Source organism: Nestor notabilis, unplaced genomic scaffold, assembly GCF_000696875.1.
Source record: "Nestor notabilis isolate BGI_N333 unplaced genomic scaffold, ASM69687v1 scaffold27233, whole genome shotgun sequence".
In the NCBI taxonomy this organism is placed as follows: domain Eukaryota; kingdom Metazoa; phylum Chordata; class Aves; order Psittaciformes; family Psittacidae; genus Nestor; species Nestor notabilis.
Genome location: NW_009922765.1, coordinates 7,140 through 28,469, shown reverse-complemented (window position 1 = coordinate 28,469; position 21,330 = coordinate 7,140). Strand labels below are relative to the sequence as shown.

General features: G+C 44.6%; 1 protein-coding gene across 1 annotated transcript; it reads right to left on the bottom strand.

The window, feature by feature from the left end:
• Positions 1-6,971: 6,971 nt before the first annotated feature.
• RIPK4 (receptor-interacting serine-threonine kinase 4) lies at positions 6,972-21,252 on the bottom strand. Its single transcript, XM_010011798.1, has 7 exons — positions 20,857-21,252; positions 13,033-13,181; positions 12,142-12,191; positions 10,898-11,056; positions 9,890-9,996; positions 9,136-9,388; positions 6,972-8,149 (listed from the first exon to the last, which is right to left on the bottom strand). The coding sequence occupies exons 1-7, from the start codon at positions 21,250-21,252 to the stop codon at positions 6,972-6,974; spliced, it is 2,292 nt and encodes a 763-aa protein (XP_010010100.1).
• Positions 21,253-21,330: the final 78 nt, after the last annotated feature.

Here is a 21,330-nt window from a genome sequence, read left to right as displayed (position 1 = left end):
ATCCAGCCTTGTCTGGGCAGGAGCCTCCTGTGATGGAAAGGCAGGTGGTGATGAGCCGGAGCCACCTGTAGCGCGGTGCGTGCTGGCACATGCCACGTGAGCTGCCAGGGTTCACCATCCACCCAGGGCAAAGGGCTGCTGTGGAGCTGCTTAGTCCTGGCAGGCCTGCAAGGAGAAAGGGTGCTCTGCCAAAAGTGTGTCTGGGGCTGTGTCCTTGGCAGTGCCGTGGCCCCGGGAAAGGGATGCCGGGAGCAGTTCTGCACCTGACCCATTCCCCGAAGCTGGCAGAGCCAAGGATGAGAAGTGAGCCTCTCAGTTTCCAATTCTGCATTGATTTTTACTTTGGAAATGTCCCAGAGATGGGACGTCCTCAGTAAACACTGGTGGAAAAAAACCCAAACCACTTTCATCCTACCCAGTGAAACTGAGAGCAAAGCACACTGATGGTTGTAGCTGTGGCACAGGAGCGTGTCTGTCTCTGCACTGGTTGGCCTCATTTGCTGCTCTAAAGCAAATTTCTTCCCTGCGAATCAGTGCACTGACAAATGTGTCAGGAGCCTGAAGGGTGGGGGGAGAACAGGGATGGTCCTGAGAGTGGTTTGACTTGGAGAGCAATGGAGCAGTACTGCCTGTTCTTAATTAACCACCATCCAAACCTGGATTTTAGGTCAAGGGTAAACAGAAAGCCCTGGCTGTCCAGCACTGGTCAGTGGCCCTTTGCTGCTCTGCACTCCAGGCCACAGTTACCACTATAGCAGCAGCTGTGCAATGCAGCTTTCTCCTCCGCCTCTTCTTCCCTGCTGCTTCCCATGGGGGAGCTCAGTTGGGGTGTAGGCTTGCACATCCATGTGTGGATAAACAAGGAGCTTCAGTGTGGGCAGAAAGCCTGGTACGTCCCACTTGTCCTGAAGGTACCCTGGTTGTACTGGGCAAAGGGATGCTGCTGTGCTCAGGAACTGGGACCAAGTGGGAAGATACTGGAGAATGAAGGCTTTTCTGCTTGGGGAAGCTGGTGGGCAGGCTGAATTAATCTCAAGGCATCCAGTATCTTCAAGATGGGATGGACTAGTCTGCTGATTAGATTTAAAGATACATGTTGGGTTTTTTTGTGGGTTTTTGGGTTTGGGGGGGGGTTGGGTTTGTTTTTTGTGGGTGTTTTTTTTTGGGGGGGGTGTTTTTTGTTTGTTTGTTTGTTTGTTTTTATTTTAAGGGAGATGTTGGAGATTTTCATGAGCCCCTGAGACTGGCAGAGGGACTTCAGGTTAGGCTGAAGTCAGACTTTATATACAGAACATACAAACTTTAGGATTTTGCAAAAGTCTAAACCCCATTGCATGTGTGCCTTTGGATATAGGTACTGTGCTAAATGTTCCCAATGTCACTTAAAATTGTGTCTTGCATAACCTCCTACAATGCTCCTAGCTAAGCACCTCTGATGCTTAAAGCCAGCCTCACTCCAGGGTTTAAAGCACATGGCAGACACGAGTAGTGGTAGCACAGGACTTGGCATGTTTTGCCTGTTAGTGGACTAAGAAAAGCAATCCTATGTAAATAGATAAAAAGGAAATGTGTTGGACCTGGTTCCTGTTGAGGTAGGGTCAGGGCATGAACTTGTGAAAACTGGCTCTGTCAGGATTTATTTCCTCCTATCTGATTAAGTAATGGAGACTAGGGGATGGAGTTCATCAGGCAAATTTCTGTCTCATGCGTGTTGTGAGTGCAACGTGTGGGCCTTTATTCCTGCTTCCATCGAGGGTTACTCTCTACCTGTGGGGCAGAGCCTGTCCCAAGGAGCAGTGCCTCCAAATGGGCTATTGCCTCTTCTCTTCCGGAGAAGAATACAGAGCATCTTTCCCCTGTCATTGCCACATCTGTAGTATCTACCTTTTGCTTCTGCATGTTTCTACTTGAGCCTCTCAAAGGCCTGGTGTTTCTGTGCAGATCACGAGTTGTTCTTTATTAGCTTTTAAACAGCCTTTGCTCTACGTAACTACAGAGAAGGCCTCTTCCACAGCTTTTGAAGAACATGCAGTAAATAAGGTGGTGGTGGCAGCAGCGATTTTAAACCCCCTTTTTTCTCAAGTGGTTGCCTGTTGTGTGGTTCCCTACCCTCTCGGGACTTTGCCCGTGCAGCAGCAAGGGGTTTGCCGCCCATGCAGGCGTCATGTCAGCCTCCCCCCGGGGCACAGCCTCCCTGCACCGCTCCCAGCCGCAACACGCTGCCCCCAGCCCCGCGTCTCGCTGCCGGCAGCCCGTGACGCTCAGCCGCTCAGCAACCGCAGCAGCCCAGCGTGTTGGGATCTGCCCTGTGCCGCCTCCCCTGTTGAAAGCTCTTCCTGTGCTGTTATGCTGCCGTTTAATCAGCGCTCGCTTTGGGTTGTGAATCTCTCCCTGGCTCGGGTCAGCGATAGGAGTGCCAATGTTTGACGTTTTGCCACAGCTGCCGGGTTAAAGCACGGACAAGGGAGGCAGCAAAGCAGTGTCGTGCATGATCCATCCCTCCACAATACCAAACTGGTGTTGCAAAAGCCGTTGGTGGCTTCATGCAGGGACTTGGGTGCATGCACAGCCAGTTTTGGCCAAAGAATAAGACAGGCTAAGTGCAGCTGAAATCTTCTCTCAAATCCCTGGCCCTAGGTCTTGTGTGTAAAGAAGCCCAACTCCCTCTTCTTCCTTGCTTGTGTGGGTCTCCTTCAAAGAAACAGACCAAAATCAGTGCTGCTGGGTGAGACAGGGAGGGAAGGGGAAAGGCTGGACCCACTCCCCAAGGTGGTGGGATGACTGGATCTGATCAGCAGCAGGGCCCAGGGGCAGCTGGAGAGATGACACAGGTTTTGCACCCCAGCAGCAGAGCACCACAGCACCCAAAGGCTTTGCCTGGGTCTTTGGGAGACACCTGTGAACCAGTCTGTGCTGTGTGCCATGCGGCAGGGGTTAAAGGAGCATGGAGGAGAGCAGATATCCCCTTCCTCAGACCTCTCTGCTAAAGGAGACCTTGTAAAGCAGCTCCCACATGCCTTGTTTTTCTGGCAACCCTGTTGTGCAGAGCCAAGGTGGTGCAAGAGAGGAGGCAGGAATGAAAAGGCTGAGGTTTGCCTGCGGGCCTCTTTGCAATCACCCAGCAATTCTCTCCCCTCGCCGCCACCACCGTTTGAGCGTGTTTGAACCGCAGGCTTGTTGAGTCCTCTCAAGGCCTGTAGAAACACGGCACTGCGGCACCTCGCGCTAAGTAGCAGGTAAATAAAGCTACCGGGTGCTGGGAACAAACTGTTGCGAAGACAGGTAATGCATCAGAGCCTGCGCTATTCCCCGGAGGCGGAGGCTGGGATGGAGGAGCGAGGAATGGGGATGGTGTGAGGCACCTTCCCCGCTGCTGGGGCTCCTGCACAGGGAGCTGGCACCAGTGGGTGCTGGCTGAAACCTAGACTGTGCTACCACAGGCATGCAGGCAGAGGCGAGGTTGAAAAATCACGTCTAGAGAAGAAAAGGAGAAGCTTATGGTCACTAACACCATTCCACTGTATCTTTTTTCTTATGTTATTTCTTGGGCTGAAATAGCCACTTGGGGCCATGGCCAGAAACCCTAAGGAAGCAGGCTAGCATAGTGTACACCGAAACCCTGCAAGCAACCTCTACCTAATTTTGGAGGCAAGCAAGAAGTGCTTAAGTTCACCTTGTAGCCCTTTTTGCTGCAAGGGGAGTACTTAGGCAGCACTAGGGGACCTGGAGGAAGGCTCAGCTCCATGGAGCCCCCTGCGCCTTCACACCAGCTCTCAAACCTGCTTCCCAGGCATGTGAAGTTCTGTGCATGTTGTAGGGGTTTGCGTGAGGGCTGGAGCTGGTAGGGAGTGGGTAAAGCCCGGGGCTTAGGAGCTGGTTCACACCATGGCCTTAGCTTCCTTTAGGGTGGGAGCTGAAGCTGAGGGAGGGAAGCTGGCAGAAAGTGGGGTGGGGAACAGGTTTCCTTTCAGACTTGGGGCAGCTGAGTTCAACCTGCCAACTCAACTAGGGAAAAGAAGTTAATATTGAGTGTGCAGTATGGTATGATCTGGAGATTTCAGTTTTCTTTTTTGGGTGAGAGGGGGTGTTGGTGTGTGTGTGGGTTTGGGTTCTTTTTTTTTGGGTGGGTGGGGGGTTGTTGGTTTTGTTTGGGTGTGTTTTTTTTGGGGGGGGTTGTTGTTTTGTTTGTTTGTTTGTTTTTTGTTTTTTTGGTGGTGTTTTGATTATTTTTTCTGTAGGTAAGTAGTGGCAAAGCCCAATATTGCCATTAGGTTGGTCTGTGTATTTTTTGAGCATCTTTTTAAAGACCATGGCTAAGATTGGAAAGAGGCAAAGAAATGCCTGTGGGCTTTAGGTCAGCAGCCCTTGAGCTCAGGTCAGCTAGGTCTTGAGCTCAGTCAGGGGAGTGAACATAGGACCAGGAAAGTCATCCATAGGAGACCTTTACAAAACAGTAATTTGTAATTGCTACATTAGTCCTAATTTAGCACCCCCATTCACCCCTTCTGCCCCCAAGGAAGGCTGGTTCACAGGGACAAATACCCACTCCAACACTGGCATCATGTCGTTGCAATCCCTCTGCTGTTTTTTTCTTTCCCCACTGCCAGCTGTGTTGCCTTCTATGTAACTCAGCTGCTGCCTGTTATTGTGAAAGATGGCATGGAAAATAAAGACTCATGAGTGTGGCCTCATGTTTAATTAGAAGCTAATGTGCTATTATTATTAGACACTAAAGGAATGTACTGGCGAAGCAGTGCTTGAGCTGTTTTAAAAGCATTTTATAAGTGTACTTTCCCCTTGCCTAGCTGGTATGCACTACCTTTATTAGGAGGCACAAGACTGTTGCTACCTGGTCTTACAGCTCTTTTGCAGCTCAGGCAAATACCACTGGAATTAAAGCATCTCAGATCTCGCTGTTGGGAGGCCTTTGAAATAGAAGGGTAAGGTGTGTACAAGGCTAAGCCAAGTGTTTAATCATAGTGGCATAGGACTTGAGAGACTAAGTGGTCTGTGGTTGAATTTGCTATAAAGAGTGACTGATTAAGTACAGCTTAATGAAATATGACAACCTTATTGGTCTCAAAAGAAGTTGAAAGGAAACAGTAAGAAAATTACTGCTTTGTTTGTTTAACGAGAAGTTTCACTGTCAGCACCTTTAGGAAGCTTGCTGTGACTGCTGTGCCCCAGTAAGAGGTACATTGCTTTGCAAGCTCCATATATCGGCAATAGCGTGGCTTCACCATCTATTCTTTAATAGTTTCATTAGGCAGGCAGTGAACTGTCTTGAAACTCAAAAAATTGAACGAGGGGGGTTGCACACAGAGGGGCCTACTTGGAGCCAGGAACAGCATCGAACAGCAGCAAGCACCCATCCTCCTTTGGTTATCACCCTCAGCCACTACCTCTTCAGTGACAGGAGGCTGGGTTTGGGTTTTTAAGAAAGTATTGAATTTCCTGGGGCTAGATTCCTAGAGGAGCACTTTGACTCCTAAAATCGTTCCTATCAATCACTGCCATCAGGTGATAGGGAATATCACCTATGCGCAATAAAGCTCTGGAGCAGCTTTCCTGTCGGGGAGGTAGGAGCAAAGCACCATGCTGCTGCTTGTTCTGTGGCACACAGTGGGAATACACCACCAAGGAGAGGTGAGGCACTGGTGTGAGCAGCAGCGCACCAGATGCAAAAGCACCTGACTTTTCTTCAAGGTGGGGAAGAAAACCAAACTTCCTGAACAGCTACAGCATAGCTAAAGTGGGGGTTTAGTCTGTAGATTTATTCTGTAAATAACACCTCAAATTCATTCAAGCTTTTTACCTCCATCTAAAAGCTAAGGGGAATGTGAAACTGAGGACAGCTTGCCCTGTCAACAGTTCAGGATTCAACATCATTAAATACATTATGGTTGTGTGCTGCTGCTGGGCAATAGGTTTTCAGTTGCTTTAACAACTATGCAATATAGACAGCTATGTAACACGGTCTTTCTTTTATTAATAACAGATCACATTTGAACTTTGAAAAGAGTGAAATTAAAAGGTGTATTAAAACATACCCACTCTAAGCAATCTATTTTCTTCAGTAGAAAAAAAGCACACAACAGGTAGAAACACTATATACACAGTATATCAGTCTAGTCATCAGCCCCTCCAAACATGCAAATTGGTATCATGGTGTTAGAATACACCATCCAGTTACAGTCCAGTATGAATTTTAGCTTTTGACTTTTTCATTTAAGACAAACCACTAAGCACCTAGTTCAGCTTACTGATCTTAAAATACATACAGGGTGCTACTGTGTATGAAGATATCAGTGTTAAGCTTTTACTTCTGCTTATGTATTTTGGGGATCCTGCCTTGTTAGTATGGCTGTCTCATCACTTTTGAGTACGTGGAAGTCTACAATCAATGTTTAACGGAGACAGAGCACCTTCTGACACAAATATGGTTAACTGTATCGTAAGTAGCCCTTTCCTCATCTCTAGCATTAATTTCAAACAGATTTGTGTTGTGTTTATTTTATGCTGGAGGCTTTCAGCCCAAAATATAGATCACTACAATAAACCAGTAATCTACATCATCCTATTTTGGGTTTGTTTTTTGAGGAAAATAAAAAAGCAGAAGGTTAGTTCTTAAATTAGTTTGGCACATAAAAATAAAAAAAAAAGCATGGGGAAACCCACAAGTTGCATCCTTCTCTCACAACATCCTTGGGAGAGGAATGTCAATATACAGACAGGTAGGCACACGCAGAATGACTGATACAGACCGCAGCATGGCAGACTCCAGCTCTTAGCCTTATGTCCAACCTTAGTCCATGTGTGCTCTCACTTGCACACTCAAACACAAGTAGCTTCTGCTGGTTGCACCTCAGTCCACCAGCTGACATGCTGATGAGTGGGTCAGTGCACAACTGGAGAAGGCCCTGCAGCCTTCTTGCACCAGATAGAAAGGCAGCAAGTTCTGTCCCTTTTGTTTAAGTCTCACTTAACAACACAGTAACCGAACTATTACTGCTCTGCTGAGCAAGCTGTAGCAGGGTCTGACATGTGGGTATTTGCATGTCAGTGTACGACCCATGCTTCAGAAGAACCTCAACTGTTTTTGTGTGCCCTCCTCGTGCAGCCAGGTGAAGAGCTGTCAACCCTTCACTGTCAGAAACATTGATGGTTTCTGAACTGACAAGTTCCTCTACTACTTCAGAGTGCCCATTTTCTGCAGCAAAATGTAATGCTGTCCTATTTAAAGGGCCTCTGGCTAGAACACTGGCCCTTTCATCTACCAGCAGCTTTGTCGTTGCTAAATGGCCACTGCGAGATGCCAAGTGAAGTGCTGTGTATCCTTCTGCTGTCGCTGCCTCAATGTCTGCTCCATGTTTAAGGAGCAGCCTCGATGTGCTTGTGTGGCCAGTTTCAGCAGCTATGTGGAGAGCAGTCTGCAAGAGCACATTCTGTACGTTGACATCCGACTCCAGGTCTATGAGAAGGCGAGCGACACGGTAGTGTCCTCGTTGAGCAGCTAAGTGTAGCGACGTCCTTCCATCCACGGTCTGCACATTCACATTTGCACCCCGCTGTTTGGCCAGAAGCTTTACGATGGGGAGATGACCTTGCCAGGCAGCATAGTGCAGTGGCACCCAGTCATCCTTTCCTTTGATGTTCACATTAACACCTCTTCGCAGCAGGATCCGCACAATATTCTCTTGGCCATACTGACAGGCTATATGGATGGGGGCTCTGCCTTCAAAATCTACCTCATTTAAGGATGCATTCTTATCAAGCAGCATTTTGGTGCTGAAATCATCCCCATTTTGGGCAGCAAAGTGAAGAGCAGTCCACTGATCCTCATCTTTGGCATTAACATTGATTTTCCTAGCCATAATCAGCTCCACAATGCTTTTAACTTTTTTCTCAATGGCTATGTGAAGAGGGGTGGATCCCTTCTTGTTGGTAAGGTTAGGATTAGCATTGTACAGGAGGAGCCATTTGACACATTCTTCTTGACCAGCTTCAACAGCCAAGTGCAAAAGACTGGAGTTCCCATCTAAAACAATATCAACATCTTGAGGCTGGAGGATCTTCATCAGCTTGCTGGTATCTCCAGATAAAATGGCCTCTGTTAGCTTCCTCTTCTGGATGTCTGTAGTACCAATATCTAGATGGACATAAGGAAGAAACTTTTTACAATGAGAATGGTGAGACACTGGAGAGGCGGTAGATGCCCTATCCCCAGAAACATTCAAGATCAGGTTGACAGGGCTCTGAGCAACCTGATCTAGCTGAAGATGTCCCTGCTCACTGCAGGTAGGTTGGACTAGATGACCTTTAAAGATGACCTGTGGGTTGCTTTCCAACCCAAACCATTCCATGAAAAGGACACCATCACAATTCTGATAGCCATCAAATCTTATTTCCCTATAGCTAACATAGCTGGTGGCTTCAGAAATGACTGCAAAGAAAGCCCCCTCCCAACACTAGTTCCAAAACAATTTCAGGTCAGATTTAGAACCCCGCTTACTCTTATTCTGTTTCTTGTGAAATGAAGAACGAACGATGCTGTGGTTGATCTCCCTGCACTAATTAGTGTTTTCCTAACTGGAAAATAGGTAACTTTTTTGCAGCATTGGAGTGAGAAGGGAAGGGCCTGTGTGCATCAGTGGGGGTCTTTATCACAGTGTTGACAGGGGCTGCTAAGAGCGTGGCTTAAGTCTTCTCAAAAAAGTGCTCAGACTTGGGCATATATATGTAACTGAAAAAAGCCACAAACTCAGCTGACCTGACTGGGCATTGGCTTTAGTCCTGCTTCCAGCGGGACACTGGACTAGGTGACCTCCCTTCCAACCAACCTTTACATGACTGATTCTGTAACTGCTTTGATGGGAACTCAGGTCACTTCTTTTCAAAAGTAAATGAGATTTATTATTTCTCATTAGATCACGTTTGGGAACCACCTCATTCGTTTGTTTTTTTTTTTTTTTGTTAAATAACTACCTCTAGTAAACAAATCCACAGTGGTGACAGCAAGAGAAAGCAAGACTAACAGTGATTCCCAGAATGCTATTCTTTATTACGACTACTCTCCAATCCATTGACTCCCATGCCCCAGTTCAAACAACTACAAAAGAAAAACCTGACCATTACCTGAACTCTCCCTTTCAAAGGAAAGGGAAAGGGAGCCTCTGGATGAAAAAGCTGAATCTACAGAAGAAACTCCTGAAAGCCGCTTGTCACTGGAGGCAAGTTTGGACTCTGAACAGCTGCGGCTGAGATCCTCAGGGCCTTCCATAGTCTGTGAAATCCCTGAATCCAGCTGGGACAACAACTCTGACAGACTGTAATCCTTAACTGATGGTAAAGCAGGCTCCTGTTTTGTCTTGGATAACACAGAAATCCCCTTCAAGAGAAGCAAACAAGCATTTTAGAAAGGCCAGTAAGAAAAGAACACTAAGCATGAGGCCCTACAGGAAGAAGCATGGGTTTGTTAGTTTGCAGGCAGTCTTTAAGCATGGTCATATTAAATGAAACCTCTGAGTAAGGCAATTGAAAATTTTCAGGTGCAGGAGGGCACCTTTCATCAGTACTCACACAGGCACTAGAGCCATATGTCTCTCCTGTCTACAGTGTATTTTAAGATCAATCACACATGGTTCCAGCCTTTACTTCCTAACTGTCCTGCTCTCCCTCAGTCCTGTGCTGAGGTTTTCCTGAGCTGGTCCAAGCATCTGCTGTCACTTTTGCATTCCAGTCCCTCACCAAGAAGGACCACTTCTGCCATGCAGGAAAGTGCTCAAAGGCAGCAAAGAGAAGATTGCTTGGAAAGTTACAAGTCACAGAGGAGCCTGCTCCTTGCAGAAAAACCTAGTGCGCTTGAACAAGAGGCAGAAAGAGAAAATACCTCAGGCTGCTGCTCTGGGGAATTCTGGGTGTCCAGGTCCCGAGTTATCATCTCTTTTGTTTCATCTTCTGGTTTTTCACAAAGGGCCTCTGTTTCTGAAGTGATTTCTTTAAGAAAGCAAGAGAAGGTTGGTTGGTTTGGTTTTAAATCGGAAGCCTCTCTGAGATACCCTGCTGCCTTTCTTTATTGTTAAGAGCTTAACAGCTCTAACTCCAATTTTGGCTATTCCATCCAGTAGCTCATCAGTATATACAAGTGTGTACTAAGCAAAGGGCTGACTGAACAATTCATCTTCACATTCAGACCAGACTGATGTTACATGATGGCTACACTGCAAGACTCTGAAATGGGAGCCAGCCTACTGCCAGCAGACTTAGAAATATGTATTTAAAAAGATAGAACGCATCCTCCCTTCAGTCCCTGTATCTTATTTGGGCAGGAGGAGAGAGAAGAAACAAATCTCTCCCATTAATGCTACATGAAACTACCTGGAGATAGCTACATCCTTCTGCACATCTGAATTCATAGCAGGTGCTTTGGGCAAGTTCAAGCCTTTCACCAAAGTTGCTTTTTGTTGGCAGAAAAAGGAAGGTACAGATTGTTCTGTTACATGAAAACAATTCAGTTTCTCAGCATACAAGGGTAAATTTAAAGAGCCAGGGTCTTTGAATGCTTTGTATGGTGAAAACCACACCAGCTACAGTTTGTCATATGCTCTGATACACACAGTCAGAAATTAACGTAATTTCTGGCTAAATGGATCAACTGGTTAAGTACAGGTCTTATTCCTCATGAGTTTACATAAGCCCATCATGGTCAGACTTGTCCCCACATAATCCTTTCCTCCACAAATGAATAAGTGGCCTGTATCATTGTCTCTACCATACAATGTGCTCCATTTATTCTGTCACAGAGGTTCACAGCATTTACCCCAAGGATTAAGAGTCCTGAGTAACAACATGACTCACAGAAAAATAAATGGGCAGCCAAGTTACAAGGAAATCTTACCTTTAAACGTTGGCCGTTCACCAGGATCATCCTGCCAACATTTTTGCATCAGTTTGATCAAGTTATTACATGAATGAGGTCTGGATTTGGAAACAGCAGGTAGCTCTGGGCGGTGGCCTTTAACTACTTTTACCATAATATGTAAAATGTTGTTTTCCTCTATAAAGCAAAAGCACACAAAGTAAGATCTCCCAGCAAAAGGTATGATTTTTCTTTTGTCTGACAGCATTAACAGTGTACTATGCTGATACTTTGTCTTCATCATTTTTTCTAGATTTAGACTGCTTTATTAACAGGGAAAAAGAAGTTGGTCTTATTCTCCTACAATACATTTATCAATGTCTTTACACCTACTTCCCGTGTATCAGTTAAACGCAATTGTCAGTGAATGAGCCTTCTTTTTCCACCCATAAAAAACACTGAACCAAAGGAAAAAAAATAAAATAAATCCAATAGTTCTTTGCTGCCTCTCTTTGGATTTCCCTGTGTGCTTTAAGAAAACTGAACCACAGCTTTTGTTTAGACCAGGCACCAGAAATTTTCATAAAGGTGAAGAAAGAACACAAATCAAGCAGTGCAGTAATGTGGCTTTTGACTCTGAAGTCAACCACTGGGCTAAATGGGATGTCTCACTTAGGTAAAAAATTAATAGTAGACTAGGACATGTTCAAACACGTGTGCTATACATAGGCTAGTCATGCACACAGGAAAAGTCATAAAGAATAAATAGCTGCCTGTTGATCAGTGCATTTACTGCGGGGTGGAACAAGGCTCAATTCTCACAGACAGCTTTTTTTTTTTTTTTTTTTTAAAGAACAAATCTGTACCTGCAATCTACAAATAAACTACAGAACCTCTCTGCAGAGAGGCTGTTTCTGAAAACAGGACAGTGCCTGCCAGTTGGCTTTGCTCTGTGCTGTTCCTCGTTGGCCGCAAACACGTCAGAAGTCTGCAGAGGCCACACACTAATCTGGATTCGCAGAGCAGATCCAGCAAACTCCAGCAGAAGCAGAAAGAAGCAGACCAGGGCCTCTGAAGCAATGTGGGTTCTGCTTTCACAATGTAGGACAAAGGAGGACTTATATTTGTAAACCAGAATTTGAGAGCTTCAAAGTGGCTACCACACAAGACTGTCGGAATCTGAAGGACGTGCATATAGTCTGGGGCTGGTGGGACAGAAAGTGTGCTTATCAATGGGAGAACGGAAGAACGTTCCAACACAACCCACAATATATCAAACTCACCTGCAAAAGGCTTCTTCTGAGTAAGAACTCCCCAAACCACAATGGAAAAGCTACAAAAATAAACACAAAAGAAAAAAAAAAATTATTTCTAGAAAAGCTTTAAAAAAAATAAACCTCCAAAAAAAAAAAAAAAAAAAAAAGAAGAAACCTAAAAAGCTTATAGCAGTATAATTTATTTTCTTAAGTTCTCTTTTCTTGTCCTTTATTTCTGCATCTAATTCAGCTGATGAGCGCACACAAGATGCAGCCAAGAACCATGATCTGAAAGTCTACTTTTTGCAGGGAGGAACCTGAGGCAGCAAACACAGAGACTTGCTGGAGGCTGCTGTTCTTGGTAACATTTACCAGCTATTCCACACCAACACTGACAAAATCAGACAGCAGCAAAGCATTGCTGTGGATTTTATTTAATATTTCTGTCCTGCAAGACTACTTTAAAGAAATACATTCCATTTAGAATATGACATATCTTTTAATCTACTGCTATGATTTCTTTTTCCTAATAACATTACCATGAAAGAACCACCAAAGACCGAGTGATGAAATCCACTGAAGATAACTAAGAATTTTGTCACAGACTCAAAAAGTAGGTCAAGATGTACCTTTTGATGGGGAAATTAAAGGTGGGCAGAATGCCTCCCATGCCAGCTGTTAATAAATAAGCATTACTTGGAATGACAATGCTCAAGACCCAGGATCAGCTGCAGTTTGTTAAAAAGCCTCTACCCTATTAAGACTTTGCAAAAAGCAAAGCAAATGTAACCCTCTGCAAGGTAAGGCTCAAACTACATTCAGGGGTTTCATGCTTAATTAGGTTTTATAACCAGAAAAAAAGGGCTCATTTTACAGTATTACTTTAATCAGCTTTAAGTGTTTTCACAGTTAACTGACCTGTACACATCATGTTTGGTGTCAAAACACCTGTTTTTCTCCTTGATGCGCTCTGGAGGAAGGTACGCGATTGTGCCACACAAGCCGTCCATGCTGATGTCATGGGAATGGGACAAGCCATTGCACTTTGCAAGTCCAAAGTCAGAAATCTGCAAAAAGTGGAGGAAGAAGGGATGAGAAGTGCATGCTACCATTAGATTTCAGAGGCATTAACAAACAATTTTCTGTAAGGAGAGATAGACGTAGCAGGATCACCTAACAAAAAACATTGTGAGCTGCCATTCAGAAGTACTAAGCCAAGAGAACACAGAACGGTCTGGGTTGGAAGGGACCTTAAAGATCATCTGGTTCCAACCCCCACACCATGGGCAGGGACACCTTCCACTGGACCAGGTTGCTCAAAGCCCCGGCCAGCCTGGACTTGAGCATTCTGGAAGCGTTCTTGAACATCTCTGGAAGCATTATGCTATGGTAGGCTTTTCTTTATGGTTAAGCAGCAAGCAGTTTTTTGCAAGCAGCAGCATGTTACATAGCAAACACAACAAACAGCCAAGACAATTTATTGTAATTTAAAACTAGTCAAAATTAGCCAGTGTAAACTAATGTAATTATTGGTGCTGCCACCCCCTTTCCCTATGTAGCCTCACCTTGCACACTATGTGGAAGTGTTCTGAGCACCAGTTTTCAGACTATGAGCTCCCCAATGAGTGCAAGAGAATTGCTCTTTCAGATATCGCTGTTATGCTGACCATGCCAACAAGGACTAGCCCAACACCAGAGGCACCAAGTGTTAAAAACCCCAAAACACACGCATCAAAAACCCACACAGGGCATTTTTCTTTTTGGCAACTAGGAGATACAGCAAGTTGGTGCAGTGATGCACTGAACACAGCTGAAATGAACAAAACAAGTGACAGCAAGTTTATAAAAAGGACACACCTCCACTTTAATTTGAAGTGTCAAACAAATATGCATTCATTTGCTCTCAAAAGCATACCAATCATCAAGCAAACAGACAGGCAAAGAATTTCCTTTGTCTTCCTTATTTCCCACTGGACAAAAATGTCTATTATGCTAAGTGGAAATTTCAAGAAAAGTCTTCTTTAACCACTCATCCCACTGATTTTTGTGTACATGTTAGATTATATTCCTCCCCCCCCCAACTTATACATTATTTTATCTAATAAATACTCAGGTTTTTCATTTATTCATTTCCCTTTTGATCTTCACAGCTTCTCCTTTGAGAAGGTTCATCCTCAAAACAAGCAGCATAATTAAAAAAACGTTGTTTTGGTTTTTTTTTTTTTTTTAAATAGGATCCAACTTTACCCTTTCAGAAGTTTCTGTCTAAAAATACCACAAAGCCAGTCGTAACACGCATCCCCATTACTGGAAAGGGAGAAAACTGCTGCCAGGTTTGGCCTCCTGGAGCACAGGCAGGCCACACAGCCACTGGTCTTCAAATGATAGGAATCTCCCTTTGCCATGAAACAAACAAAGCAACCCACACAGCTTCAGGAAGAACTTCTCCCAGGGGCAGAGAGCTCAACAGAGGCATTCTCAGAGGCTGTAGGAGTCCTGTACCCTTGCACACAGGTATATCCAACCTGTTGTCCAACCTGTAAAGAAGGAATGAATTTAAAAGAAAAAAGGGGAAAAAAGAGAAGGGAAAAAAGGAAAGCCATTTGGAGGAATGGTTTCTCATGCTTGTAGGGCTACATTCTCAGAGCAGGGGTGCTGACCTCCTCAGCAAGCCAAGCACTGGAGTCCAGGAAAGCAGTAAGTAGTAAAAAAAACCTCAGGTTCGCAAGCCAGCTCACCCTGGGAGAGCTGAATTGACCGCCCCAGGAAGTGCTGCACGAGTTTGGGGCATTTAGTGCTGCACTGGAGAACAAAAGCACAACCCCAACATCACACAAGCCCGTGGTGTCAGGTTAATAAATGAACCAACTGCTGCAAGTCTGAACAGATCCAACTTGGTGGAGCGCTGCTATCCTTTGATTAACGTGAAGCAGAGGCTTGTATACACCTCAAGAAATCCATATGGCATAATTAAAGTAATACACCTTCCTCTTTGTCTAAACAACACCGGGTTTCCTACTGTGTAAGTTAAGAAATAAAGATGAAATATGGACAGCACAGTGACACTCCTGCGTTAAGAGCTACCAGCTATGTTGTGTGAATCTAAGGCTAGGGGCTAAGAGAGGCGGCTAAGCACACTAAATAGAACAGGTCTCAGTCTCAGCCTACAGACCAAGAAACAGCTACGGTACATAGTGTATCTCCTCCTACCACAAGGCTAGCAAGAACTTTACCTTGTGAACCTGTCCCTACCTACTGTGAAGGACTAGGTTTTATACCAATTACTAGGAAATTCATCTGTGTAACAGAGCTTCAATATCAAATTCTGCAAAAAGTACTGGAAATTGAAGAATTTTTCTCTTCCAGGTTGCCACAAAATAGTAAGATTCTGCAGACAGCTTTTGTGGCTTTTATTAGATCCTGTAGGGTAAATTTTCCACACTGCATGGTATATTTAGCCATGCAATTTCTTTAAACATCAGTGGGAACTGTGCAGTGGGTGGAAGGCACAGCCCTTTAACTTACCTATTTTGCCTTTAAATCGCTTGCTGGGTACCCAGTTCTGCAACAAGAGGCACTCTTGCTGGTGAAGATAGTGAAAGTGGAGCATCCCTCCCCACTTCTTCCTCCACATCCCCACTAGCCCTTGCAGCCCACCCCGGGATCTGCCCTGCCCCACGATCCAACAAGACCCATAATCTTACTCCTCACATCAGTTATTTCAGGTGGATCCTATCATGCTTCAAAAGCATACCTAGTATCAGTAGAGTTAATAGAAGACATGGAGGCGACAGACTGCTTCATGCAAAACATGCGGTGAGGAGGTAGGAAGAAGAGAAAAAACATTGGCCAAAGCCCACGCAGACAGTGGGATTGTTCGTGTTCAGACAGCTCGCTCGGTCTCTGCTCTTTACAGGTCTGCATGAGAACAAACACGTGAGCAGTGACTGGGGAGGGGAGCTGTACGTGCTTCCCTGCCCACTTCCCAGCAACACTTACTTTACTGAGAGATTCCAAGATCTTAAGATTTTTTTTCTTTCCTTTTTCAGTTGTATTTTAAATTGAGCGTACTGTGCACACAGCTCGTTCTCCGCTTCCAACATTTGCAAATGGTCACATTCTAGTTTGTAAAAAACACTCATTTGCAAAGTTTTAGATGCTTTGAGTTCGTCAAGTTATTTTGTGGAGAGGGTTTTTTTTGTTTGGTTTTTTTGGGGGGTGTTTTTTGAAAACTAGTAGATACGCTCATGTAGCTATAATGGTTACTAAAGACAGCTATTCCCAAACACTGTAGGGATCTAGGAACAAAATCAGTGCTCGAAAGTGCTTTCACTCCTGACTCCTGACAGGCCACCCTGAAGCGTGCACTTAGCATCTGATGCTGCAAATAAGACTCAAGAACCCATGCAGTGGACTCAGGGACAGAGTTCACCAAAAGGTCTTCTTCATCAAATAGGTAACAAAGCCACCAGATTCATTTTTAAGCACTGCTGGCTGGCATATCCAGTATTTATCTCTGTGCAAAGTCTCTGCACGCTTGGATATTCTCTACATTTGTCTACACAGTTTTGGGTGTTTGCAGCAGGTTGGCCTTGTTTGTGTGTTTTTCTGGGGGTACATGAGGCAGGCTGGTTGTTTCAATTTTGTTCTTTAAGAAATGGCAGAAATTTTTAAGAGACTTACATGGGTCACAGATCTCGACTACTGAAAATGAGGAAAAAAAATTAATTCCAAGTGTAGACAGAACCATCATCTGTACTTCAAACAGATGTCTTTACTGTTTATGAACACACTTAAGTTAGCTACTAAAAGAAGTTGATCTGAAACAGACTGTATTTCCATCTTTCCCAACCTGCCCCAAAACCTTAACTTCTCAAAACCTGTTTCATGTGTGATGTTGGTACTGTTCTCTTCAGAAGTAGCAGGAGCCAAAGCTATGGACGAACAACCATTTTAACCCACTGTAAATCTGCACTGCCACAACAGGGATGGTCTTGTTCTCTCCCCTGTGCCACCACAATTAGATCAATTAGAGAACTGATCAAGGTGAAAACCAGCTTTGTTGGTTGAGATTAAAGAGCCATGTAACAACAGCCCCACACAGAAACCTTGATCAGGAGGGGTGGGAAAGAGGCAGAAGGGACACACAAAATAAAAAAGCCTCTTCTCATTTCTAATAACAGGAGAGCATTTGCAGCTGATAAAGTGGCTGTGTTAACTACATTAGCTAGCCTAATGAGAGACAACCGCTCCTTACCAGCCTGGCCTCTGGGTATTACTCTGACCTACAGTTAACAACCTACATTAAGCAGCTTTCTGATAAACAAATTTGCTGTTTGACTACACTTCTTCTAACTCCACACTCAAAAACTGTGCAGCCCCTTCTTCAGCTGAAACAAATAAAGGCGAAGACCACAGAGGCAAGATATCCAAGTTAAGCAAGACCATCAGCACAGCACAACACAACGTAGCAGCAAACTTCACACTGGTTTAAATTGGAGTGCTGGGGGTACAGAAATAAAAGCAACTACAGTGAGCTTAAAGCTGAGACCAGTTCATCCCACTCCCAAGTTCTTAAAATCTGCGATATTAAAAATAACTGGTGAGATTTGCCTCTGTGTGTGCATGCACCTACACATATATAGTCATGTGCATATATGTGTGTTTGTATATGTGTGTATATAAATACACACACACACATATATGACAAGATGAGGAGATGTAGCGAACAGGCTGGATAGTAAGAGAAACAAGAACTTAAAAATAACACTTTTGCCTGAAAGTCTTAAGTTGCAGGTTGGCTTAATTTTAAATACGTGAACAGAAAGTAACACTCTTAACCATAAGACACTGAAGATAAGAAAACCTGGGAAGCAGCAATAGAGAGAGCATGTGGGCATGGTAGCTGGCAATAAGTTAGGGTATGAGATTACTGCATGGAGGGTATTTTCCTACTGAGGGCCTCGAAGAGCGATCACGTCAGAGCAGGGAACGAACAAACTAACAGCCCAGGAGGGCAGTGCTGGAATGTGGCACTTCTTCCCAGCGCCAGCTCCCTGCAAGGGATTGCCACATCACAGGCAGCTCAGGGGAGACGTCCAGAATGTGTACAGAGGGCAGGAGAGCTGAAGAACAAACTCTTAAAATGTGGTCCAGCTAAGCAAAAACTAGGTGTTAGCCCACAAATACTGAAACACTGGAGAAAGGGGCAAGGAGGACCTTGGTGGTACAAATAAAATTAACAGGTTGATATTACGTTAAAAAAAAAAAAATAAAAAAAGGCAGCAGACTGATCCCTGCTAGCAAAGCCCGCCAGGGTGTGGAATACTCCTCCCAAGGAAACCACACTGCTTAAGGCAACCAAGATGGAGCAAGACATGAGACATGGCAGGGAAGGGAGCTCCCAGCTGAGGCTGGAGCTGCCAGGACTGAGTTCTACCAGTACTCACAGGGGAGGAGGCATGCATGGATCCATCCTCCAAAGAAACCAGCAAAGCCTTACCTTGCGCTGTACGTATTATATACGTATATTTAAAAATCACCAAAGAATCCTCCAACATGCCTTTGAAAAAGTTAATACCTGTCCCTGCTCAGTGCTCAGGCTAATCCCATCCTCTTAATTATCCTCCCAAGAACAAAATTCATCACACACTTATGTAATACGCACAGGAGACGGCTTTATGATATGGAGGCACCCACTTGATGATAAGTTCTGTACAGCACTACTGCATTAGTCATCATCCTCACTTGGGGATTTTACAGTAAGCATTGTGCTCATTAAACGAAGAAGGGTGTGTTTCCATTTAACTAGCAATATAGCACAGAAGCACTTCTAATGTGCTCCACTGGAAGACTGACTGTTTCCTGGCTTAAGGGCAAACAGTTTATAAAGTCCTCCCTACCTCCAAACTCTTCTTTTGCAGTGTACAACATCTCTTCACTCACCTTAGGATTCTATTAGGGACAGTCACCTACTAAATTAACACTAACATTTAAAAGTAAAAACACTTCAATCATCAGCTCCATTAGCCTTCCAGCAAGAAAATGCACATTAAATGAAGCTGCAGGGTCCGAAATTTAATTACAAGTTTCACATCACACAAAAAGAAGGTTTGGGGCCACATTTTTAAAGTGAAGGCACCTCACAGAATATGTACATTTCTTGTTTTACATGCAGGCTCCTTTGTCTGCTTTGCTGCTTGGAGGGGTTTCCAAGGTACCTGTAGATGTAAAAGACTGCTAGCTGGAAAAAGGTTTGCATTAGACTATTCTTTTCTGAACTTAATGGAGAGAAGGTCCAAAGACCTTCATGTGTTTGTTTGATACACAGAGCAAGTAGCAACAGTTTAAGGATGTCAGCAATGACCTCACTAGAACATATTTTTTGTACATTGCACTTGCCCCCTTGTATTACGTCACCACAAAGATATAGGCTATAGCTATATATATATATAGGCTATATTCATCAGGCAGACTATCAGACAGCATTTCAACCTCCTGGAACAGTAAGGAAAATACAGCCTTCATATCTTGGCTCATGGATGAGCCGAGAATTAGGAATTTAAGAAGTTATGCAAGCAATACTTAGCAAAGGCGCCTCAGCACTGATGTGTGACAAAATCCTTCCAACAGTTCAGATCCTGATGTTCTGGTCATAGTATCATGGACCACCTCAAAGAAAATCTTCTAAGTACACCAATAAGGCATAGTAAAAGAGCAGAGACTTGTCACAGGTGCAATTTCGTTAGAGGCACACACCTCTTACGTCTGCAACCTTCTCAGGATATTAGATGTTTTCATTTAATGAAAACTTCATTTCTCAGCATAGTGCAGCAAGACCAAAGCCATTTGTCCAGTCTGAGGGGGACAAGAAAATGGAACAGATGGATGATGGCACTGGCAATCTGTGACTACTGAGCTGTATCAGCCAGCCAGCATGATTAATGATGCAGTTCTAAGGTTAAGAGTTTGGCCACTAATCTGTGGAGTGGGGTGAGGGGGGTGAGAGAGGGGAGGGAAACAGGAAAAAGATGTATTTCAGTCTCTTGTCTCTCCAAAAGGAAGGATCAGAAAGCAACCTCCTTAGATCAGCTGTCAAAACAGAACCTCCAACAGAGAAGGCAAATAAGTTTACTAGCTTATGCTGGAAATGGACAACAAAAATGATTTCATGATGATACAGCCACAAAAATTTCTCACAGTGACCTCTGGCATGCATAAACAGTCAGGACAGAGATACTTCTTTACTGTATATGCTCTGAGCAAATAAAAGAGAATGAGTTGCCTCTGGGAAGGCTTCTCCAGACTCCATCTTAAATGAGATTTATGTATTTAGTGGAGTGTACTAAGTCGGAAGGACCTAGACTGAACAAAGTTACCCCACTGGCAGCTGTGAAGTGGCAGAGATGATGTAGATTTTCTCTCCCTATTTTCATCTGTGTCATGACCTTACTGCAAGGAAATTTATAGCAGGACCCATCAGGCCTCAAAACCAGAGTTCACTATGCCAGCACCCTTCTAAAATTTCAGGAGAGTTCTCACAAGCTCAACTTTACCTCTGTTTATGTACCGAAATGGTGCATACATCAGACAGACAGGTTTGGGGATTGGAGGGGCTGGGTTGGTGGGCATTTCTGTAACTAAAAGGGAATGCTGCTGGTTTCTCTCAGGCCTTTCAGTATGGCAGAAGCCATGCAAAAATATCCAAAGGTGGGGCCCTGGCACAGAGTGCCCAATGCATACCTTGACATGGTAGTGGGCATCAAGCAGGATGTTTGCAGGCTTGAGGTCCAGATGGAGAAGCGGAGGGGACATGCAGTGCAGGAAGTTCATCCCCACAGCTGTCTCATGGATGATGCGGAAGCGCAATTCCCAGGGCAGAGGTTCGGAAGCCAGGAGCTTTTCCAGGGACCCTGTTTCCATGTATTCCATGACCAAGCCAACTGGCTCTTTACAGATGCCGTAAACAGGAAGGATGTAGCGAAACTTTGCCATTTCCATCTTCCTCGCTTCTTCCAATAACTCCATGCGCTCCCTGGGTAGAAGGGAACAGATGGTGAAGGATGAGGTAGCTGGTTCTCCCCCCACCCCAAACATGCACAAGACATTAAGAAACTGAACACCACGTTTCATGACCATCACTTGGCTGAACCACATACATCTCACCAGCCTACACTCCAGGTATATTTCCACATTACTAACTTTGGTTTATGCCTC